A 21,087-nucleotide genomic window follows, 5' to 3' on the forward strand; every position below is an offset into this window, starting at 1 on the left:
ATTGATAGATTTTTGTTAACCAAAGGTATTAAGGGATATGTGCCAAAGGTGGGTATATGGAGTTAAGTCACAGATCGCACATGATCTCATTGAATGGTGGAACAGGCTCGAGAGGCTGAATGGCCTCCTCCTGTTCCTAGGTCCCTATGACTAGAAGGCTCTGGGTTGAATCCCTATGCTGTACTGAGTTCATTGACCATCCTGGGCAGCCATAGAGGCTACAATTGCCATCGGCCGAATGCTCCGGGGCTCCATCCCATCACTAAGCAGTGAGGGATGTTGGAGAGTGTTTGTTGCAGGCTGCGGCCTCCCAGTATGGAAGGTGGGGGGTGGGGTGGGGCTGGGGCTGGCTTAGTTTCCTGGATCACTGGACCTGCTTCTGGGGAAGGTGGGACTTGTACAAGTCGGACGGGTTGCACCTGAACCAGAACGGGACAAATATCCTTGCGGGGAGGTTTGCTAGCACTGTTCGGGGGGGTTTAAACTAAAATGGCAGGGGGTTGGGAACCTGAGCAGGGAGACAGAGGAAAGGGAAACAGGGATAAAAGCAAAAGATAGGAAGGAGAAAAACACAAGTAGCAGTCAGAGAAATCAACAGTTTAAATCAAACGTGGCCACAGTAAATAATAATTCTAATAGGTCTAAGAGCGTTAAAAAAACAAGCCTGAAGGCTTTGTGTCTTAATGCGAGGAGCATTTGTAATAAGGTGGACGAATTGGCTGCGCAAATAGAGGTAAACATATATGATTTGGTTGTGATTACGGAAACGTGGCTCAAGGATGGCCAAGACTGGGAACTCAACATCCAGGGGTATTCGATATTCAGGAAAGATAGGCAAAAAGGAAAGGCAGGTGGGGTAGCATTACTGGTTAAAGAAGGGATTAATACAATTGTAATGAAGGATATTAGCTCTGATGATGTGGAATCTGTATGGGGAAAAAAATGTTAGTGGGAGTGGTTTATAGACCTCCAAACAGTAAGGCGGAGGTTGGGGATGGCATTAAAAGGGAAATTAAAGAAGCGTGCAATAAGGGCACAGCAGTCATCATGGGTGACTTTAATCTACATATAGATTGGGCTAGCCAAATTAGTAACAATACTGTGGAGGAGGAATTCCTGGAGTGTTTACGGGATGGTTTCCTGGACCAATATGTCGCGGAACCAACCAGAGATCAGGTCATCTTAGACTGGGTATTATGTAACGAGAAAGGATTAATTAGCAATCTTGTTGTACGAGGCCCCTTGGGTCGGAGCGATCATAATATGATCGAATTCTTCATTAAGATGGAGAATGAAGTAGTTGACTCAGAGACTAGGGTCCTGAATTTAAATAAAGGAAACTACGATGGTCTGAGGAGCGAGTTGGGTAGGATTGATTGGGGAATGGCACTCAAAGGGTTGATGGTGGATAGGCAATGGCAAACATTCAAAGACCGAATGGATGAGCTACAGAATTTGTTCATCCCAGTTTGGCATAAAAATAAAACAAAAAAGGTGACTCAACCGTGGCTAACAAGGGAAATTAGGGATAGCATAAGATCCAAGGAGAGGACATATAAATTGGCCAGGAAAAGCAATAATCCTGAGGATTGGGAGCAGTTTAGGATTCAACAAAGGAGGACAAAGGGATTAATTAAGAAAACAAAAATAGAATATGAGAGTATGCTAGCAGGGAACATAAAAACTGACTGTAAAAGCTTTTATAGATATGTGAAGAGAAAAAGATTGGTGAAGTCAAGCGTAGGTCCCTTGCAGTCAGAATCAGGGGAATTTATAATGGGAAACAAAGAAATGGCAGACCAACTAAATACATACTTTGGTTCTGTCTTCACAAAGGAGGACACAAATAATCTCCCAGAGATGCCGGGGAACATAGGGTCTGATGAAAGGGTGGAACTGAAAGAAATCAGTATTTGTAGGGAAATGGTGTTAGGAAAATTGATGTGACTGAAGGCCGATAAATCCCCAGGGCCTGATAATCTACATCCTAGGGTACTTAAGGAAGTGGCCCTAGAAATAGTAGATGCATTACTGGTCATCTTCCAGAACTCGATAGACTCTGGAACAGTACCCATGGATTGGAGGGTAGCTAATGTTACCCCACTATTCAAAAAAGGTGGTAGAGAAAAAGCGGGGAATTATAGACCGGTAAGCCTGACATCGGTAGTGGGGAAAATGCTAGAGTCCATTATAAAAGATGTAATAGCAGAGCACTTGGAAAGCAGTGACAGGATCGGACAAAGTCAACATGGATTTACAAAAGGTAAATCATGCTTGACTAATCTACTGGAATTTTTTGAGGATGTAACTGGTAAAATAGATAAGGGAGAACCAGTGGATGTGGTGTATTTGGACTTTCAGAAGACTTTTGATAAGGTCCTACATAAGAGATTAGCGTGCAAAATTAAGGCACACGGGATTGGGGGCAAGGTATTGACTAGGATAGAGAACTGGTTGGCGGACAGAAAGCAAAGAGTTGGAATAAACGGGTCGTTTTCCGAGTGGCAGGCAGTGACTAGTGGGGTACTGCAAGAATCGGTCCTAGGACCCCAGCTGTTCACAATATATATTAATGATCTGGACGAGGGAATTGGATGTAATATCTCCAAATTTGCAGACGACACAAAGCTGGGTGGGAGGGTAAGCTGTGAGGAGGATGTCGTGAAACTCCAGAACGATTTGGACAGGTTGGGTGATTGGGCAGAAACATGGCAAATGCACTATAATGTGGATAAATGTGAGGTTATCCACTTTGGTGGCAAAAACAGGAAGGCAGATTATTATTTGAATGGCAATAGATTGGGAGAAGGGGAAGTGCAAAGAGACCTGGGTGTTCTTGTGCACCAGTCGCTGAAGGTAAGCATGCAGGTGCAGCAGGCCGTTAAGAAGGTAAATGGTATGTTGGCCTTCGTAGCAATAGGGTTCGAGTACAGGAACAAGGATGTCTTGCTACAGTTGTACAGGGCCTTGATGAGACCACACCTTGAGTATTGTGTGCAGCTTTGGTCGCCTTACCTGAGGAAGGACGTTCTTGCCATGGAAGGAGTGCAGCGAAGATTCACCAGGCTGATACCTGGGATGGCAGGAATGACGTATGAGGAGAGATTGTGTTGATTGGGCTAATACTCACTGGAGTTTAGAAGATTGAGAGGGGATCTCATCGAAACCTATAAAATTCTGTCAGGCCTCGACAGACTAGATGCAGGAAGGATGTTCCCGATGGCCGGGGAGTCCAGAACCAGGGGTCATAGTCTAAGGATAAGGGGTAAGCCATTTAGGACTGAAATGAGGAGGAATTTCTTCACCCAGAGAGTGGTGAACCTGTGGAATTCTCTGCCACAGAGGGTGGTGGAGGCCAGTTCATTAAATATATTCAAGAAAGAGTTGGATATATTTCTTAAGGCTAAAGGGATCAAGGGATATGGGGAGAAAGCAGGGACAGGGTACTGAATTTGGATGATCAGCCATGATCTCATTGAATGGCGGAGCAGGCTCGAGGGGCCGAATGGCCTACTCCTGCTCCTATCTTCTATGTTTTTATGTTTCTAACAGGAGGTGTATTTACAGCAGTTGATGGGGAGAATCTCACTGCCACTCCTGCTCTATGGAATATCTCGCCAGTCAGCACAAAGAATCATAGAATCATACAGTACAGAAGGAGACATTCGGCCCATCGTGCCTGTGCCTGCTCTCTGAAAGAGCGACCAATTAGTCCCACTCCCCCCCTGCTCTTTCCCCCATATCCCTGCAAATTTTTCCCCTTCAAGTATTTATCGAATTCCCTTTTGAAAGTTACTATTGAATGTGCTTCCAAGCCCTTTCAGGCAGCGCATTCCAGATCACAACAACTCGCTGCGTAAAACAATTCCCCTCACCTCCCCTCTGGTTCTTTTGCCAATGACCTTAACTCTGTGTCCTCTGGTTACCGACCCTCCTGCCACTGGAAACAGTTTCTCCTTATTTACTCTATCAAAGCCCTTCATGGTTTTGAAGACCTCTATTAAATCTCCCCTTAATCTTCTCTGCTCAAAGGAGAACAACCTTATCTTCTCCAGTCTCCCCACAAAACTGAAGTCCCTCCCTCATCCCTGGTAGCATTCCAGTAAATCTCCTCTGCCATTCTCCAAGGCCTTAACATCCTTCCTAAAGTGTGGTGCACTGAACCATTGACCAGACTCTCACAGCAAAAACCATTTGGCTCTCTGTGAAACCTCCCCACCCAGCGAGTGTGACAGGTGTGTGTTTTTCCACTCCAGGCACAGGTTACGTGGAGCCTCCGCCTTCTTTCGCACTCCAATCTGTTTTGGTGGGCGTGTGCACGGTGCTGGTACTGTACGGTGTGTCTGCAACATTCGTAGTCCTCATCAAAAGAAAGGTCAGTCAAAAGCTGCAGTAGCCAATCACTGCCTGAGCCTGGGGAACAGGGATCAGCCCAGAGTTAGAGAGACTGGGAAACAGGGATTAGCCCAGTGTTAGAGAGACTGGGAAACAGGGATTAGCCCAGTGTTAGAGAGACTGGGAAACAGGGATTAGCCCAGTAGAGAGACTGGGAGACAGGGATTAATCCAGTGTTAGAGAGACTGGGAAACAGGGATTATCCCAGTGTTAGAGAGACTGGGAAACAGGGATTAGTCCAGTGTTAGGGAGACTGGGAAACAGGGATTAGCCCAGTGTTAGAGAGACTGGGAAACAGGGATTAGCCCAGTGTTAGAGAGACTGGGAAACAGGGATTAGCCCAGTAGAGAGACTGGGAGACAGGGATTAATCCAGTGTTAGAGAGACTGGGAAACAGGGATTATCCCAGTGTTAGAGAGACTGGGAAACAGGGATTAGTCCAGTGTTAGGGAGACTGGGAAACAGGGATTAGCCCAGTGTTAGAGAGACTGGGAAACAGGGATTAGTCCAGTGTTAGAGGGACTGGGAATGAGGATTATCCCAGTGGTAGAGGGACTGGGAATGAGAATTATCCCAGTGGTAGAGGGACTGGGAGACAGAGATTTTCCCAGTGTTAGAGAGACTGGGAGACAGGGATTATCCCACTGTTAGAGGGACTGGGAGACAGGGATTATCCCACTGTTAGAGGGACTGGAAATGAGGATTATCCCAGTGGTAGAGGTACTGGGAGACAGGGATTATCCCAGGGTTAGAGAGACAGGGAGACAGGGATTAGTCCAGTGTTAGAGAGGCTGGGAAACAGGGATTAGCCCAGTGTTAGAGAGACTGGGAAACAGGGATTAGCCCAGTGTTAGAGAGACTGGGAATGAGGATTATCCCTGTGTTAGAGGGATTGGAATGAGGATTATCCCAGAGGTAGAGGGACCGGGAGACAGAGATTATCGCAGTGTTAGAGGGATTGGGAATGAGGATTATCGCAGTGGTAGAGGGATTGGGAGACGGGGATTATCCCAGTGTTAGAGGGACTGGGAGACAGGGATTATCCCAGTGTTAGATAGACAGGGATTATCCCAGTGTTAGAGGGACTGGGAATGAGGATTATCCCAGTGTTAGAGGGACTGGGAGACAGGGATTATCACTGTGTTAGAGGGACTGGGAATGAGGATTATCCCAGTGTTAGAGGGCCTGGGAGACAGGGATTATCACTGTGTTAGAGGGACTGGGAATGAGGATTATCCCAGTGTTAGAGGGCCTGGGAGACAGGGATAATCCCAGTGGTAGAGGGACTGGGAGACAGGGATTATCCCAGTGTTAGAGGGGCTGGGAGACAGGGATTATCCCAGTGGTAGAGGGACTGGGAGACAGGGATTATCCCAGTGGTAGAGGGACTGGGAGACAGGGATTATCCCAGTGTTAGAGAAGCAGAGGTTAGATTTTGTGTGTGAGGCTGGAGGAGATTCCCAAGGTAGGGTTGGATGAGATGATGGAGGGCCTTGAAAGCAGGATGAAAATATTGAACTTGCTGTGGCACAAGGAAGCTACCAGGGTCTGAAAATGTGGAATTCACTGCCCCTTAGATCATAGATTCACAATCCATTGAGGTTTGAAAAGAATTAATGTTAGTGAGAGATATGGAGGGATGGCCGGAAATAACTAACAAACTGACACACAGGGCGGACGGGTTGAATGGCCAAACCTTGTGGTCCTTTTCGCTTGTCCTAGGTGTTTAAGGCACAGGCCCAAACACATATCTCTTCACATTCTTTCTATTTCAGGTCTGTTCCCGGTGTAAATCTCATCAGATGAAACCTTCCCCTCCGGACATTCGGCAGTTTTCTGCTGCTGACCAGGTACGTACAAAGCATGATACCAGAGTATCACTTGTACCAGAGGTCCCCATCTTACCAGGCCTGGAGTCTAGAGTGCCACTGATACACCAGCTCACGGACAGTGCAATGAATGTACACACAATCGATATTATAGGCAGAAAGACTTGCATTTCTATAGCGCCTTTCATAACCTCAGGATGTCCCAAAGTGCTTTACAGCCAATGAAGTAGTTTTTTGGAGTGCGCACAGCAAGCTCCCACAAACAGCAAATGAGACAAATGACCATATAATCTGTTTTTAGTGATGTTGGTTGAGGGATAAATATTGGGCAGGACGCCGAGGAAAGCTTCCCTGTCCTACTTCGAAATAGTGGCCACGGGATCGTTTACGTCCACCTGAGAGAGCAGACGGGGTCTCGGTTTAACGTCTCATCCGAAAGACGGCACCTCCGACAGTGCAGCACTCCCTCAGCACTGCACTGGGAGTGTCAGCCTGGCTTACGTGCTCAAGTGGATGTACATTGAACTGGGCAAATATAGATGGCGTGGACACTCAGCAGGACATATCCATAGAGAACACAGAAGGGTAAACTCTCCAACTGGTTCCTAAAATGAACGGAAACAATCAAAAAAATCAGTCATGTTCGATCCCTGTTTACTTTTTCTCATATCTGGTTTTATGCTCAATCAGAATTAAGCGAACACAAAGACAGCAAAACATTTCCCCCGCATTCAAATCCAACACTAAATGGAAGAGACCTGCTCAATATGTGTGTCCGATTAGCTCCAGACATGCTGCATATCTGTTAATAAACACACCCGAGTGATGTGTTACAGTTTGTGATCAACCTACCGAGGAGAGGTGTCAGAGATTGTAAGGGGAGTTTTGCCATTCACCACTTGCAGCCTCTCTACAGTGGGTCAGTTGCTAAATGAATGACGAGTGCTGACCTGCTCCATGTTTATTATAGAAACATAGAAACATAGAAGATAGGAGCAGGAGTTGGCTGTTCGGCCCCTCGAGCCTGCTCCGCCTTTCAATGAGATCATGGCTGATCGTCCAAATTCAGTACCCTGTCCCTGCCTTCTCCCCATATCCCTTGATCCCTTTAGCCTTAAGAAATATATCCAACTCCTTCCTAAATATATTTAATGAACTGGCCTCCACCGCCCTCTGTGGCAAAGAATTCCACAGGTTCACCACTCTCTGGGTGAAGAAATTCCTCCTCATCTCAGTCCTAAATGGCTTACCCCTTATCCTTAGATTATGACCCCTAGTTCTGGACTCCCCGGCCATCGGGAACATCCTTCCTGCATCTAGTCTGTCCAGGCCTGACAGAATTTTATAGGTTTCGATGAGATCCCCTCTCAATCTTCTAAACTCCAGTGAGTATAAGCCCAATCGACACAATCTCTCCTCATACGTCATTCCTGCCACCCCAGGTATCAGCCTGGTGAATCTTCGCTGCACTCCTTCCATGGCAAGAACATCCTTCCTCAGGTAAGGCGACCAAAACTGCACACAATACTCAAGGTGCGGTCTCACCAAGGCCCTGTACAACTGCAGCAAGACATCTTTGTTCCTGTACTCAAACCCTCTCGCTACGAAGGCCAACATACCATTTGCCTTCCTAACCGCCTGCTGCACCTGCATGCTTACCTTCAGCGACTGGTGCACAAGAACACCCAGGTCTCGTTGCACTTCCCCTTCTCCCAATCTATTGCCATTCAAATAATAATCTGCCTTCCTGTTTTTGCCACCAAAGTGGATAACCTCACATTTATCCACATTATAGTGCATTTGCCATGTTTCTGCCCAATCAACCAACCTGTCCAAATCGTACTGGAGTTTCACAACATCCTCCTCACAGCTTACCCTCCCACCCAGCTTTGTGTCGTCTGCAAATTTGGAGATATTACATCCAATTCCCTCGTCCAGATCATTAATATATATTGTGAACAGCTGGGGTCCTAGGACCGATCCCTGCGGTACCCCACTAGTCACTGCCTGCCACTCGGAAAACGACCCATTTATTCCAACTATTTGCTTACTATCTGCCTATTCTATTATGGGTTATTTGTTCTACTCAGCCACGGCTATGGTGCTATGTTAAAAGAATCAGCACATGGATGCGTCGGTCGGATAAGTCCTTTACAGCAGGGCTCCTTGTTTTCTAGATGCCGGTGACCTCCGAATCTCAGCAAGTTACAGCAGGAGAACGGACTGCAGAGCCAGCAGACAGTGATCATGCATACATGGTGAGTGCACCGTTCAACAGAGACAGCAGCTTACAGAGGCTCAGTCTCTGTGTCAGTACCTGCGTCAAGGCTGCCATGCTGTGTATAGAGAGTAATAGAGACTGGGGGTGTGTTATATAGAGCAATAGAGACTGGGAGTGTGTCATATAGAGCAATAGAGACTGGGAATGTGTCATATAGATTAAATAGAGACTGGGAATGTGTTGTATAGAGTAAATAGAGACTGGGAGTGTGTTATATAGAGTAATAGAGACTGGGAATGTGTCATATAGAGTAATAGAGACTGGGAGTGTGTTATATAGAGTAATAGAGACTGGGAGTGTGTTATATAGAGTAATAGAGACTGGGAGTGTGTTATATAGAGTAATAATAGAGACTGGGAATGTGTTATATAGAGTAATAGAGACTGGGAATGTGTTATATAGAGTAATAGAGACTGGGAATGTGTCATATAGAGCAATAGAGACTGGGAGTGTGTTATATAGAGTAATAGAGACTGGGAATGTGTTATATAGAGCAATAGAGACTGGGAGTGTGTTATATAGAGTAATAATAGAGACTGGGAATGTGTTGTATAGAGTAAATAGAGACTGGGAGTGTGTCATATAGAGCAATAGAGACTGGGAATGTGTCATATAGATTAAATAGAGACTGGGAATGTGTTGTATAGAGTAAATAGAGACTGGGAGTGTGTCATATAGAGCAATAGAGACTGGGAATGTGTCATATAGAGTAAATAGAGACTGGGAGTGTGTCATATAGAGCAATAGAGACTGGGAATGTATTACATAGATAATAGAGACTGGGAATGTGTTATATAGAGCAATAGAGACTGGGAATGTGTCATATAGAGTAATAATAGAGACTGGGAGTCTGTCATATAGAGTAAATAGAGACTGGGAATGTGTTATATAGAGTAATAGAGACTGGGAGTGTGTTATATAGAGTAAATAGAGACTGGGAGTGTGTCATATAGAGCAATAGAGACTGGGAATGTGTCATATAGAGTAAATAGAGACTGGGAATGTGTCATATAGAGCAATAGAGACTGGGAATGTGTCATATAGAGTAATAATAGAGACTGGGAATGTGTCATATAGAGTAAATAGAGACTGGGAATGTGTTGTATAGAGTAAATAGAGACTGGGAGTGTGTCATATAGAGCAATAGAGACTGGGAATGTGTCATATAGAGTAAATAGAGACTGGGAATGTGTCATATAGAGTAAATAGAGACTGGGAGTGTGTCATATAGATTAAATAGAGACTGGGAATGTGTTATATAGAGTAAATAGAGACTGGGAATGTGTTATATAGAGTAAATAGAGACTGGGAGTGTGTCATATAGAGTAAATAGAGACTGGGAGTGTGTCATATAGAGTAAATAGAGACTGGGAATGTGTTATATAGAGTAAATAGAGACTGGGAGTGTGTCATATAGAGTAAATAGAGACTGGGAGTGTGTTATATAGATTAAATAGAGACTGGGAGTGTGTCATATAGATTAAATAGAGACTGGGAATGTGTTATATAGAGTAAATAGAGACTGGGAGTGTGTCATATAGAGTAAATAGAGACTGGGAGTGTGTCATATAGAGTAAATAGAGACTGGGAATGTGTTATATAGAGTAAATAGAGACTGGGAGTGTGTCATATAGAGTAAATAGAGACTGGGAGTGTGTTATATAGATTAAATAGAGACTGGGAATGTGTCATATAGAGTAAATAGAGACTGGGAATGTGTTATATAGAGTAAATAGAGACTGGGAATGTGTTATATAGAGTAAATAGAGACTGGGAGTGTGTTATATAGAGTAAATAGAGACTGGGAGTGTGTCATATAGATTAAATAGAGACTGGGAGTGTGTCATATAGAGTAAATAGAGACTGGGAGTGTGTCATATAGAGCAATAGAGACTGGGAATGTGTCATATAGAGTAAATAGAGACTGGGAATGTGTCATATAGAGCAATAGAGACTGGGAATGTGTCATATAGAGTAATAATAGAGACTGGGAATGTGTCATATAGAGTAAATAGAGACTGGGAATGTGTTGTATAGAGTAAATAGAGACTGGGAGTGTGTCATATAGAGCAATAGAGACTGGGAATGTGTCATATAGAGTAAATAGAGACTGGGAATGTGTCATATAGAGTAAATAGAGACTGGGAGTGTGTCATATAGATTAAATAGAGACTGGGAATGTGTTATATAGAGTAAATAGAGACTGGGAATGTGTTATATAGAGTAAATAGAGACTGGGAGTGTGTCATATAGAGTAAATAGAGACTGGGAGTGTGTCATATAGAGTAAATAGAGACTGGGAATGTGTTATATAGAGTAAATAGAGACTGGGAGTGTGTCATATAGAGTAAATAGAGACTGGGAGTGTGTTATATAGATTAAATAGAGACTGGGAGTGTGTCATATAGATTAAATAGAGACTGGGAATGTGTTATATAGAGTAAATAGAGACTGGGAGTGTGTCATATAGAGTAAATAGAGACTGGGAGTGTGTCATATAGAGTAAATAGAGACTGGGAATGTGTTATATAGAGTAAATAGAGACTGGGAGTGTGTCATATAGAGTAAATAGAGACTGGGAGTGTGTTATATAGATTAAATAGAGACTGGGAATGTGTCATATAGAGTAAATAGAGACTGGGAATGTGTTATATAGAGTAAATAGAGACTGGGAATGTGTTATATAGAGTAAATAGAGACTGGGAGTGTGTTATATAGAGTAAATAGAGACTGGGAGTGTGTCATATAGATTAAATAGAGACTGGGAGTGTGTCATATAGAGTAAATAGAGACTGGGAATGTGTTATATAGAGTAAATAGAGACTGGGAGTGTGTTATATAGAGTAAATAGAGACTGGGAATGTGTTATATAGAGTAAATAGAGACTGGGAATGTGTCATATAGAGTAAATAGAGACTGGGAGTGTGTCATATAGAGTAAATAGAGACTGGGAGTGTGTTATATAGAGTAAATAGAGACTGGGAATGTGTCATATAGATTAAATAGAGACTGGGAATGTGTCATATAGATTAAATAGAGACTGGGAATGTGTTATATAGAGCAATAGAGACTGGGAATGTGTTATATAGAGTAAATAGAGACTGGGAATGTGTTATATAGAGTAAATAGAGACTGGGAGTGTGTCATATAGAGCAATAGAGACTGGGAATGTGTTATATAGAGTAAATAGAGACTGGGAATGTGTTATATAGAGTAAATAGAGACTGGGAGTGTGTTATATAGAGCAATAGAGACTGGGAGTGTGTTGTATAGAGTAAATAGAGACTGGGAGTGTGTCATATAGATTAAATAGAGACTGGGAATGTGTCATATAGATTAAATAGAGACTGGGAATGTGTTATATAGAGTAAATAGAGACTGGGAATGTGTTATATAGAGTAAATAGAGACTGGGAGTGTGTCATATAGATTAAATAGAGACTGGGAATGTGTCATATAGAGTAAATAGAGACTGGGAATGTGTTATATAGAGTCAATAGAGACTGGGAGTGTGTTATATAGAGTAAATAGAGACTGGGAGTGTGTCATATAGATTAAATAGAGACTGGGAATGTGTCATATAGATTAAATAGAGACTGGGAATGTGTTATATAGAGTAAATAGAGACTGGGAGTGTGTCATATAGAGCAATAGAGACTGGGAGTGTGTCATATAGAGTAATAATAGAGACTGGGAGTGTGTCATATAGAGTAAATAGAGACTGGGAATGTGTTGTATAGAGTAAATAGAGACTGGGAGTGTGTCATATAGAGCAATAGAGACTGGGAATGTGTCATATAGAGTAAATAGAGACTGGGAATGTGTCATATAGATTAAATAGAGACTGGGAATGTGTCATATAGAGTAAATAGAGACTGGGAATGTGCCATATAGATTAAATAGAGACTGGGAGTGTGTCATATAGAGTAAATAGAGACTGGGAATGTGTTATATAGAGTAAATAGAGACTGGGAGTGTGTCATATAGAGTAATAGAGACTGGGAATGTGTCATATAGAGTAAATAGAGACTGGGAATGTGTCATATAGAGTAAATAGAGACTGGGAGTGTGTCATATAGATTAAATAGAGACTGGGAGTGTGTCATATAGAGTAAATAGAGACTGGGAATGTGTTATATAGAGTAATAATAGAGACTGGGAGTGTGTCATATAGAGCAATAGAGACTGGGAATGTGTCATATAGATTAAATAGAGACTGGGAATGTGTTGTATAGAGTAAATAGAGACTGGGAATGTGTCATATAGAGCAATAGAGACTGGGAATGTGTCATATAGAGTAAATAGAGACTGGGAATGTGTTGTATAGAGTAAATAGAGACTGGGAATGTGTTATATAGAGTAATAGAGACTGGGAGTGTGTTATATAGAGTAATAGAGACTGGGAATGTGTTATATAGAGTAATAGAGACTGAGACTGTATTACATAGATAATAGAGACTGGGAATGTGTTATATAGAGTAATAGAGACTGGGAATGTGTTATATAGAGTAATAGAGACTGGGAATGTGCTATATAGAGTAATAGAGACTGGGAATGTGTTATATAGAGTAATAGAGACTGGGAATGTGCTATATAGAGTAATAGAGACTGGGAATGTGTGATATAGAGTAACAGAGACTGGGAATGTGTTATATCGAGTAACAGAGACTGAGAACCTGCTTTTTAGAGTAATAGAGACTGAGAGTGTATTATATAGAGTAATAGAGACTGAGAGTGTATTATATAGAGTAATAGAGACTGAGACTGTATTATATGGAGTAATAGAGACTGGGAATGTGTTATATAGAGTAATAGAGACTGGGAATGTGTTATATAGAGTAATAGAGACTGGGAATGTGTTATATAGAGTAATAGAGACTGTGAATGTGTTATAGATATATAGAAGATAGGAGCAGGAGTAGGCCATTCGGCCCCTCGAGCCTGCTCCGCCATTTAATGAGATCATGGCTGATCATCCAAATTCAGTACCCTGTCCCTGCTTTCTTCCCATATCCCTTGATCCCTTTAGCCTTAAGAAATATATCTAACTCTTTCTTGAATATATTTAATGAATTGGCCTCAACTGCCTTTTGTGGTAGAGAATTCTACAGGTTCACCACTCTCTGGGTGAAGAAATTCCTCCTCATCTCTGTCCTAAATGGCTTACCCCTTTAGACTGTGACCCCTGGTTCTGGACTCCCCCGCTATCGGGAACATCCTTCCTGCATCTAGTCTGTCTAGTCCTGTTAGAATTTTACAAGTTTCAATGAGATCCCCTCTCATTCTTCTAAACTCCAGCGAATATAAGCCTAATCGACCCAATCTCTGCTCATTCTTCATTCCTGCCATCCCAGGTATCAGTCTGGTGAATCTTAGCTGGTGAGTATTTCTCTCTTTCTCCTTTTTTCCAAACTTAAAATTTGTGGTTTATAGTTTATAGGGAGTCTGTGGTGTAGCGGGGACTGCTGGTAAACAGGGCCCTTCAGTATATCATTTAATTGTAGTGTAATTGGTGGGATTGATTTGATTTAATTTAATTTGAATTAATTAAAGGGTAAGTCATGGCAGGACAGCTCAGCCCCGTGGCATGCTCCTCCTGCGCTATGTGGGAAATCAGGGACACTTCCTGTGTCCCTGACGACCATGTGTGCGGGAAGTGTATCCAGCTGCAGCTACTGACAGACCGCATTGTGGCGCTGGAGCTGCAAGTGGATACATACTGGAGCATTCGCGATGCTGAGGACGTCGTGGATAACACGTTTAGGGAGTTGGTCACACCGCAGGTAAAGGCTGCACAGGCAGGAAGAGAATGGGTGACCACCAGGCAGAGTAGTAAGTGCAGGCAGGTAGTGCAGGGGTCCCCTGTGACCATCCCACTCTCAAACAGATATACCGCTTTGGATAGTGTTGGGGAGGATGGCTTATCAGGGGAAGGCAGCAGCAGCCAACTTCCTGGCACATGGGGTGGCTCTGCTGCACAGGACGGGAGGAAAAAGAGTGGGAGAGCTATAGTAATAGGGGATTCTATTGTAAGGGGAATAGATAGGCGTTTCTGCGGCCGCAAACGTGACTTCAGGATGGTATGTTGCCTCCCTGGTGCAAGGGTCAAGGATGTCTCAGAACGGCTGCTAAACATTTTGGAAGGGGAGGGTGAACAGCCAGTTGTCGTGGTGCATATAGGTACCAACGATATAGGTAAAAAATGGGATGAGGTTTAAAAGCTGAATATAGGGAGTTAGGAGGTAAATTTAAAAATAGGACCTCAAAGGTAGTAATCTCAGGATTGCTACCAGTGCCACGTGCTAGTCAGAGTAGAAATAGAAGGATATTTCAGATGAATACATGGCTAGAGGAATGGTGCAAGGGGGAGGGATTCAAATTCCTGGGACATTGGAACCGGTTCTGGGGGAGGTGGGACCAGTACAAACCGGACGGTTTGCACCTGGGCAGGACCGGGACCGATGACCTAGGGGGAGTGTTTGCTAGTGCTCTGGGGGAGTGTTTAAACTAAAATGGCAAGTGGTTGGGAACCCGAGCAGGGAGACAGAGGAAAGGGAAACAAGGATAGAAGCAAAAGACAGGAAGGAGAAAAACAAATGTGGCAGTCAGAGAAATCAAGGGTTTAAATCAAACATGGCCACAGTAAATAATAATTCTAAAAGGTGTAAGAGTGTTAAAAAAACAAGCCTGAAGGCCTTGTGTCTTAATGCAAGGAGCATTCATAATAAGGTGGATGAATTAGCTGCGCAAATAGAGGTAAACGGATATGATATGATTGGGGTTACGGAAACATGGCTCCAGGGTGACCAAGTCTGGGAACTCAACATCCAGGGGTATTCAATATTCAGGAACGATAGGCAAAAAGGAAAAGGAGGTGGGGTAGCATTACTGGTTAAAGAGGGGATTAACACAATTGAAATGAAGGATATTAGCTCTGATGGTGTGGAATCTGTATGGGTATAACCGAGAAATACCAAGGGGCAGAAAACGTTAGTGGGAGTGGTATACAGACCTCCAAACAGTAAGGCGGAGGTTGGGGATGGCATTAAACGGGAAATGAGAGACGCGTGCAATAAGGGCACAGCAGTTATCATGGGTGACTTTAATCTACACATAGATTGGGCTAACCAAATTAGTAACAATACTGTGGAGGAGGAATTCCTGGAGTGTATACGGGTTGGTTTCCTGGACCAATATGTCGAGGAATCAACTAGAGATCAGGCCATCTTAGACTAGGTATTATGTAATGAGAAAGGATTAATTAGCAATCTTGTTGTGCGAGGCCCCTTGGGGAGGAGCGATCATAATATGATCGAATTCTTCATTAAGATGAGAGTGAAGTATTTGACTCAGAGACTAGGGTCCTGAATTTAAATAAAGGAAACTACGATGGTATGAGGCGCAAGTTGGGTAGGATTGATTGGGGAATGTTACTCAAAGGGTTGACAGTGGATAGGCAATGGCAAACATTCAAAGATCGCATGGATGAATTACAGAATTTGTTCAACCCTGTTTGGCATAAAAATAAAACAAAAAAGGTGACTCAACCGTGGCTAACAAGGGAAATTAGGGATAGCATAAGACCCAAGGAGAAGACATATAAATTGGCCAGAAAAAGCAGTAAACCTGAGGATTGGGAGCAGTTTAGAATTCAGCAAAGGAGGACAAAGGGATTAACTAAGAGGGGGAAAATAGAGTATGAGAGTAAGCTTTCAGGGAACATAAAAATTGACTGTAAAAGCTTTTATAGATATGTGAAGAGAAAAAGATTGGTGAAGTCAAGCGTAGGTCCCTTGCAGTCAGAATCAGGGGAATTTATAATGGGGAACAAAGAAATGGCAGACCAATTAAATACATACTTTAGTTCTGTCTTCACAAAGGAGGTCACAAATAACCTCCCAGAGATGTTGGGGAACATAGGGTCTAATGAGAAGGAGGAACTGAATGAAATCAGTATTTGTAGGGAAATGGTGTTAGGGAAATTGACGAGAATGAAGGCCGATAAATCCCCAGGGCCTGATAATCTACATCCTAGGGTACTTAAGGAAGTGGCCCTAGAAATAGTAGATGCATTGCTGGTCATCTTCCAAAATTCTATAGACTCTGGAACAGTTCCCATGGATTGGAGGGTAGCTAATGTTACCCCACTATTCAAAAAAGGTGGTAGAGAAAAAACGGGGAATTACAGACCGGTAAACCTGACATTGGTCGTGAGGAAAATGCTAAAGTCCATTATAAAAGATGTAATAGCAGAGCACTTGGAAAACAGTGACAGGATCGGACAAAGTCAACATGGGTTCACAAAAGGTAAATCCTGCTTGACTAATCTACTGGAATTTTTTGAGGATGTAACTGGTAGAATAGATAAGGGAGAACCAGTGGATGTGGTGTATTTGGACTTTCAGAAGGCTTTCGATAAGGTCCCGCATAAGAGATTAGCGTGTAAATTTAAGGCACATGGGACTGGGGGCAAGGTACTGACTTGGATAAAGAACTGGTTGGCAGACAGGAAGCAAAGAGTTGGAATAAACGGCTCTTTTTCCGAGTGGCAGGCTGTGACTAGTGGGGTACCGCAAGGATTGGTCCTAGGACCCCAGCTATTCACAATATATATAAATGATCTAGACGAGGGAACTAGAGGTAATATCTCCAAGTTTGCAGATGACACAAAGCTGGGTGGGCGTATGTGCTGTGAGGATGCCGAGAATCTCCAGTATGATTTGGACAGGTTGGCTGATTGGGCAGAAGCATGGCAGATGCAGTATAATGTGGATAAATGCGAGGTTATCCACTTTGGTGGCAAAAACAGGAAGGCAGATTATTATCTGAACGACAATAGATTGGGAGAAGGGGAAGTGCAACGAGACCTGGGTGTCCTTGTGCACCAGTCGCTGAAGGTAAGCATGCAGGTGCAGCAGGCGGTTAAGAAGGCAAATGGTATGTTGGCCTACGTAGCAAGAGGGTTCAAGTACAAGAACAAGGATGTCTTGCTGCAGTTGTACAGGACCTTGGTGAGACCACACCTTGAGTATTATGTGCAGTTTTGGTCGCCTTATCTGAGGAAGGATGTTCTTGCCATGGAGGGAGTGCAGCGAAGATTCACCAGACTGATACCTGGGATGGCAGGAATGGCGTATGAGGAGAGATTGTGTCGATTGGGCTTATACTCGCTGGAGTTTAGAAGAATAAGAAGGGATCTCATTGAAACTTATAAAATTCTAACAGGACTAGACAGACTGGATGCAGGAAGGATGTTCCCGATGGCCGGGGAGTCCAGAGCCAGGGGTCACAGTCTAAGGATAAGGGGTAAGCCATTTAGGACAGAGATGAGGAGGAATTTCTTCACCCAGAGAGTGGTGAACCTGTGGAATTCTCTACCACAGAAGGCAGTGGAGGCCAATTCATTAAATATATTCAAGAAGGAGTTGGATATATTTCTTAAGGCTAAAGGGATCAAGGGATATGGGTGAAAGCAGGGACAGGGTACTGAATTTGGATGATCAGCCATGATCTCATTGAATGGCGGAGCAGGCTCGAGGGGCCAAATGGCCTACTCCTGCTCCTATCTTCTATGTTTACTCCCTCCATGGCAAGAACATCCTTCCTCAGATAAGGCTACCAAAACTGCACACAATACTCAAGGTGTGGTCTCACCAAGGCCCTGTACAACTGCAGCAAGACATCCTTGCTCCTGTACTCGAATCCACTTGCTATGAAGGCCAACATACCATTTGCCTTCTTAATCGCCTGTTGCACCTACATGCTTACATTCAGCGACTGGTGCACAAGGACACCCAGGTCTCGTTGCACTTCCCCTTCTCCCAATCTATTGCCGTTCAGCTAATAATCTACCTTCCTGTTTTTGCCACCAAAGTGGATAACCTCACATTTATCCACATTATACTGCATCTGCCATGCTTCTGCCCAATCACCCAACCTGTCCAAATCATACTGGAGTTTCTCGGCATCCTCCTCACAGCACACACACCCACCCAGCTTTGTGTCGTCTGCAAACTTGGAGATATTACATCTAGTTCCCTCGTCTAGATCATTAATATACATTGTGAATAGCTGGGGTCCTAGCACCGATCCCTGCGGTGCCCCACGAGTCACTGCCTGCCACTCGGAAAAAGAGCCACTTATTACAACTCTTTGCTTCCTGTCTGCCAACCAGTTCTTTATCCAAGTCAGTACCTTGCCCCCAATCCCATGTGCTTTAACTTTACACGTTAATCTCTTATGCGGGACCTTATCGAAAGCCTTCTGAAAGTCCAAATACACCACATCCACTGGTTCTCCCTTATGTATTCTACCAGTTACATCCTCAAAAAATTCCAGTAGATTAGCCAAGCACGATTTACCTTTTGTAATTCCATGTTGACTTTGTCCGATCCTGTCACTGTTTTCCAAGTGCTCTGCTATTATATCTTTTATAATGGACTCTAGCATTTTCCCCACTACCGATGTCAGGCTTAACTGTCTATAATTCCCCGTTTTCTCTCTGCCACCTTTTCTGAATAGTGGGGTTACATTAGCTACCCTCCAATCCATAGAGCAATAGAGACTGGGAATGTGTTATATAGAGTGAAAGAGACTGGGAATGTGTTATATAGAGTAACAGAGACTGGGAATGTGTTATGTAGAGTAATAGAGACTGGGAGTGTGTTATATAGAGTAATAGAGACTGGGAATGTGTTATATAGAGTAATAGAGACTGGGAATGTGTTATATAGAGTAATAGAGACTGGTAATGTGTTATATAGAGTAACAGAGACTGGGAATGTGTTATATAGAGTAACAGAGACTGGGAATGTGTTATATAGAGTAATAGAGACTGGGAATGTGTTATATAGAGTAATAGAGACTGGGAATGTGTTATATAGAGTAATAGAGACTGGGAATGTGTTATATAGAGTAATAGAGACTGGGAATGTGTTATATAGAGTAACAGAGACTGGGAGTGTGTTATATAGAGTAACAGAGACTGGGAGTGTGTTATATAGAGTAATAGTGACTGGGAGTGTGTTATATAGAGTAATAGAGACTGGGAATGTGTTATATAGAGTAACAGAGACTGGGAATGTGTTATATGGAGTAACAGAGACTGGGAATGTGGTTTTGGATTTATAGAGACTGGGAATGTGTTATATAGAGTAACAGAGACTGGGAATGTGTTATATAAAGAAATAGAGACTGGGAATGTGTTCTATAGAGTAATAGAGACTGGGAATGTGTTATATAGAGTAATAGAGACTGGGAATGTGTTATATAGAGTAACAGAGACTGAGAATGTGTTATATAGAGTAATAGAGACCGGGAAAGCTTGACTGTAAAAGCTTTTATAGATATGTGAAGAGGAAACGATAGGTGAAGTCAAGCGTAGGTCCCTTGCAGTCAGAATCAGGGGAATTTATAATGGGGAACAAAGAAATGACAGACCAATTAAATACATATTTTGGTTCTGTCTTCACAAAGGAGGGCACAAATAACCTCCCAGAAATGTCGGAGAACATAGGGTCTGATGAAAGGGAGGAACTGAAAGAAATCAGTATTTGTAGGGAAATGGTGTTAGGGAAATTGATGGGATTGAAGGCTGATAAATCTCCAGGGCCTGATAATCTACATCCTAGGGTACTTAAGGAAGTGGCCCTAGGAATAGTTGATGCTTTGCAGATCATCTTCCAGCATTCGATGGAATCTGGAACAGTACCCATGGATTGGAGGGTAGCTAATGTTATCCCACTATTCAAAAAAGGTGGTAGAGAGAAAACGGGGAATTACAGACCGGTAAGCCTGACATCGGTAGTGGGGAAAATGCTAGAGTCCATTATAAAAGATGTAATAGCAGAGCATTGGAAAACAGTGACAGGATCGGAGAAAGTCAACATGGATTTACAAAAGGTAAATCGTGCTTGACTAATCTACTGGAATTTTTTGACGATGTAACTGGTAAAATAGATAAGGGAGAACCAGTGGATGTGGTGTATTTGGACTTTCAGAAGGCTTTCAATAAGGTCCTGCATAAGAGATTAGCGTGTAAAGTTAAGGCACATGGGATTGGGGGCAAGGTATTGACTTGGATGGAGAACTGGTTGGCAGACAGAAAGCAAAGAGTTGGAATAAATGGGTCTTTTTCCAAGTGGCAGGCAGTGACTAGTGGGGTACCGCAGGGATCGGTCCTTGGGCCCCAGCTATTCACAATATATATTACTGATCTAGACAAGGGAACTAGATGTAATATCTCCAAACTTGCAGACGACACAATGCTGGGTGGGCGTGTGTGCTTTGAGGAGGATGCCGAGAAACTCCAGGATGATTTGGACAGGTTGGGTGATTGGGCAAAAGCATGGCAGATGCAATATAACATGGATGAATGTGAGGTTATCCACCTTGGTGGCAAAAACAGGAAGGCAGATTATTATCTGTGTTGTGTATGTACCTTTAAGGGAATAACTGGTCTTAGACTGCAGTACCGGCAGTGACCACCCCTGTATAAAAGGCCCTAGCAGGCTTCTGTAGTTTCAGTTTCAAGCTGCCTCTTGTTCAGTAAAGTACCTGTTAAACTGCTCTCCCGAAGTCCGTG

At 43.2% G+C, this 21,087-nt stretch overlaps 1 protein-coding gene across 1 annotated transcript in view; it reads left to right on the top strand.

Annotated features, from left to right (window-relative positions):
* Positions 1 to 21,087, top strand: part of LOC147098764 (uncharacterized) — a 115,146-nt gene that overhangs the window by 61,969 nt on the left and 32,090 nt on the right. Inside the window, exons 3-5 of the mRNA XM_085969434.1 lie at positions 4,257 to 4,375; positions 6,171 to 6,245; positions 8,402 to 8,482. Coding sequence (XP_085825560.1) covers positions 4,257 to 4,375; positions 6,171 to 6,245; positions 8,402 to 8,482 — 275 coding nt within the window. The remainder of the gene's footprint in view (positions 1 to 4,256; positions 4,376 to 6,170; positions 6,246 to 8,401; positions 8,483 to 21,087) is intronic.

The sequence above is a fragment of the Somniosus microcephalus genome, chromosome 28 (genome assembly GCF_052327205.1).
Source record: "Somniosus microcephalus isolate GS21.2 chromosome 28, FLI_Smic_1.0, whole genome shotgun sequence".
NCBI classification, from domain to species: domain Eukaryota; kingdom Metazoa; phylum Chordata; class Chondrichthyes; order Squaliformes; family Somniosidae; genus Somniosus; species Somniosus microcephalus.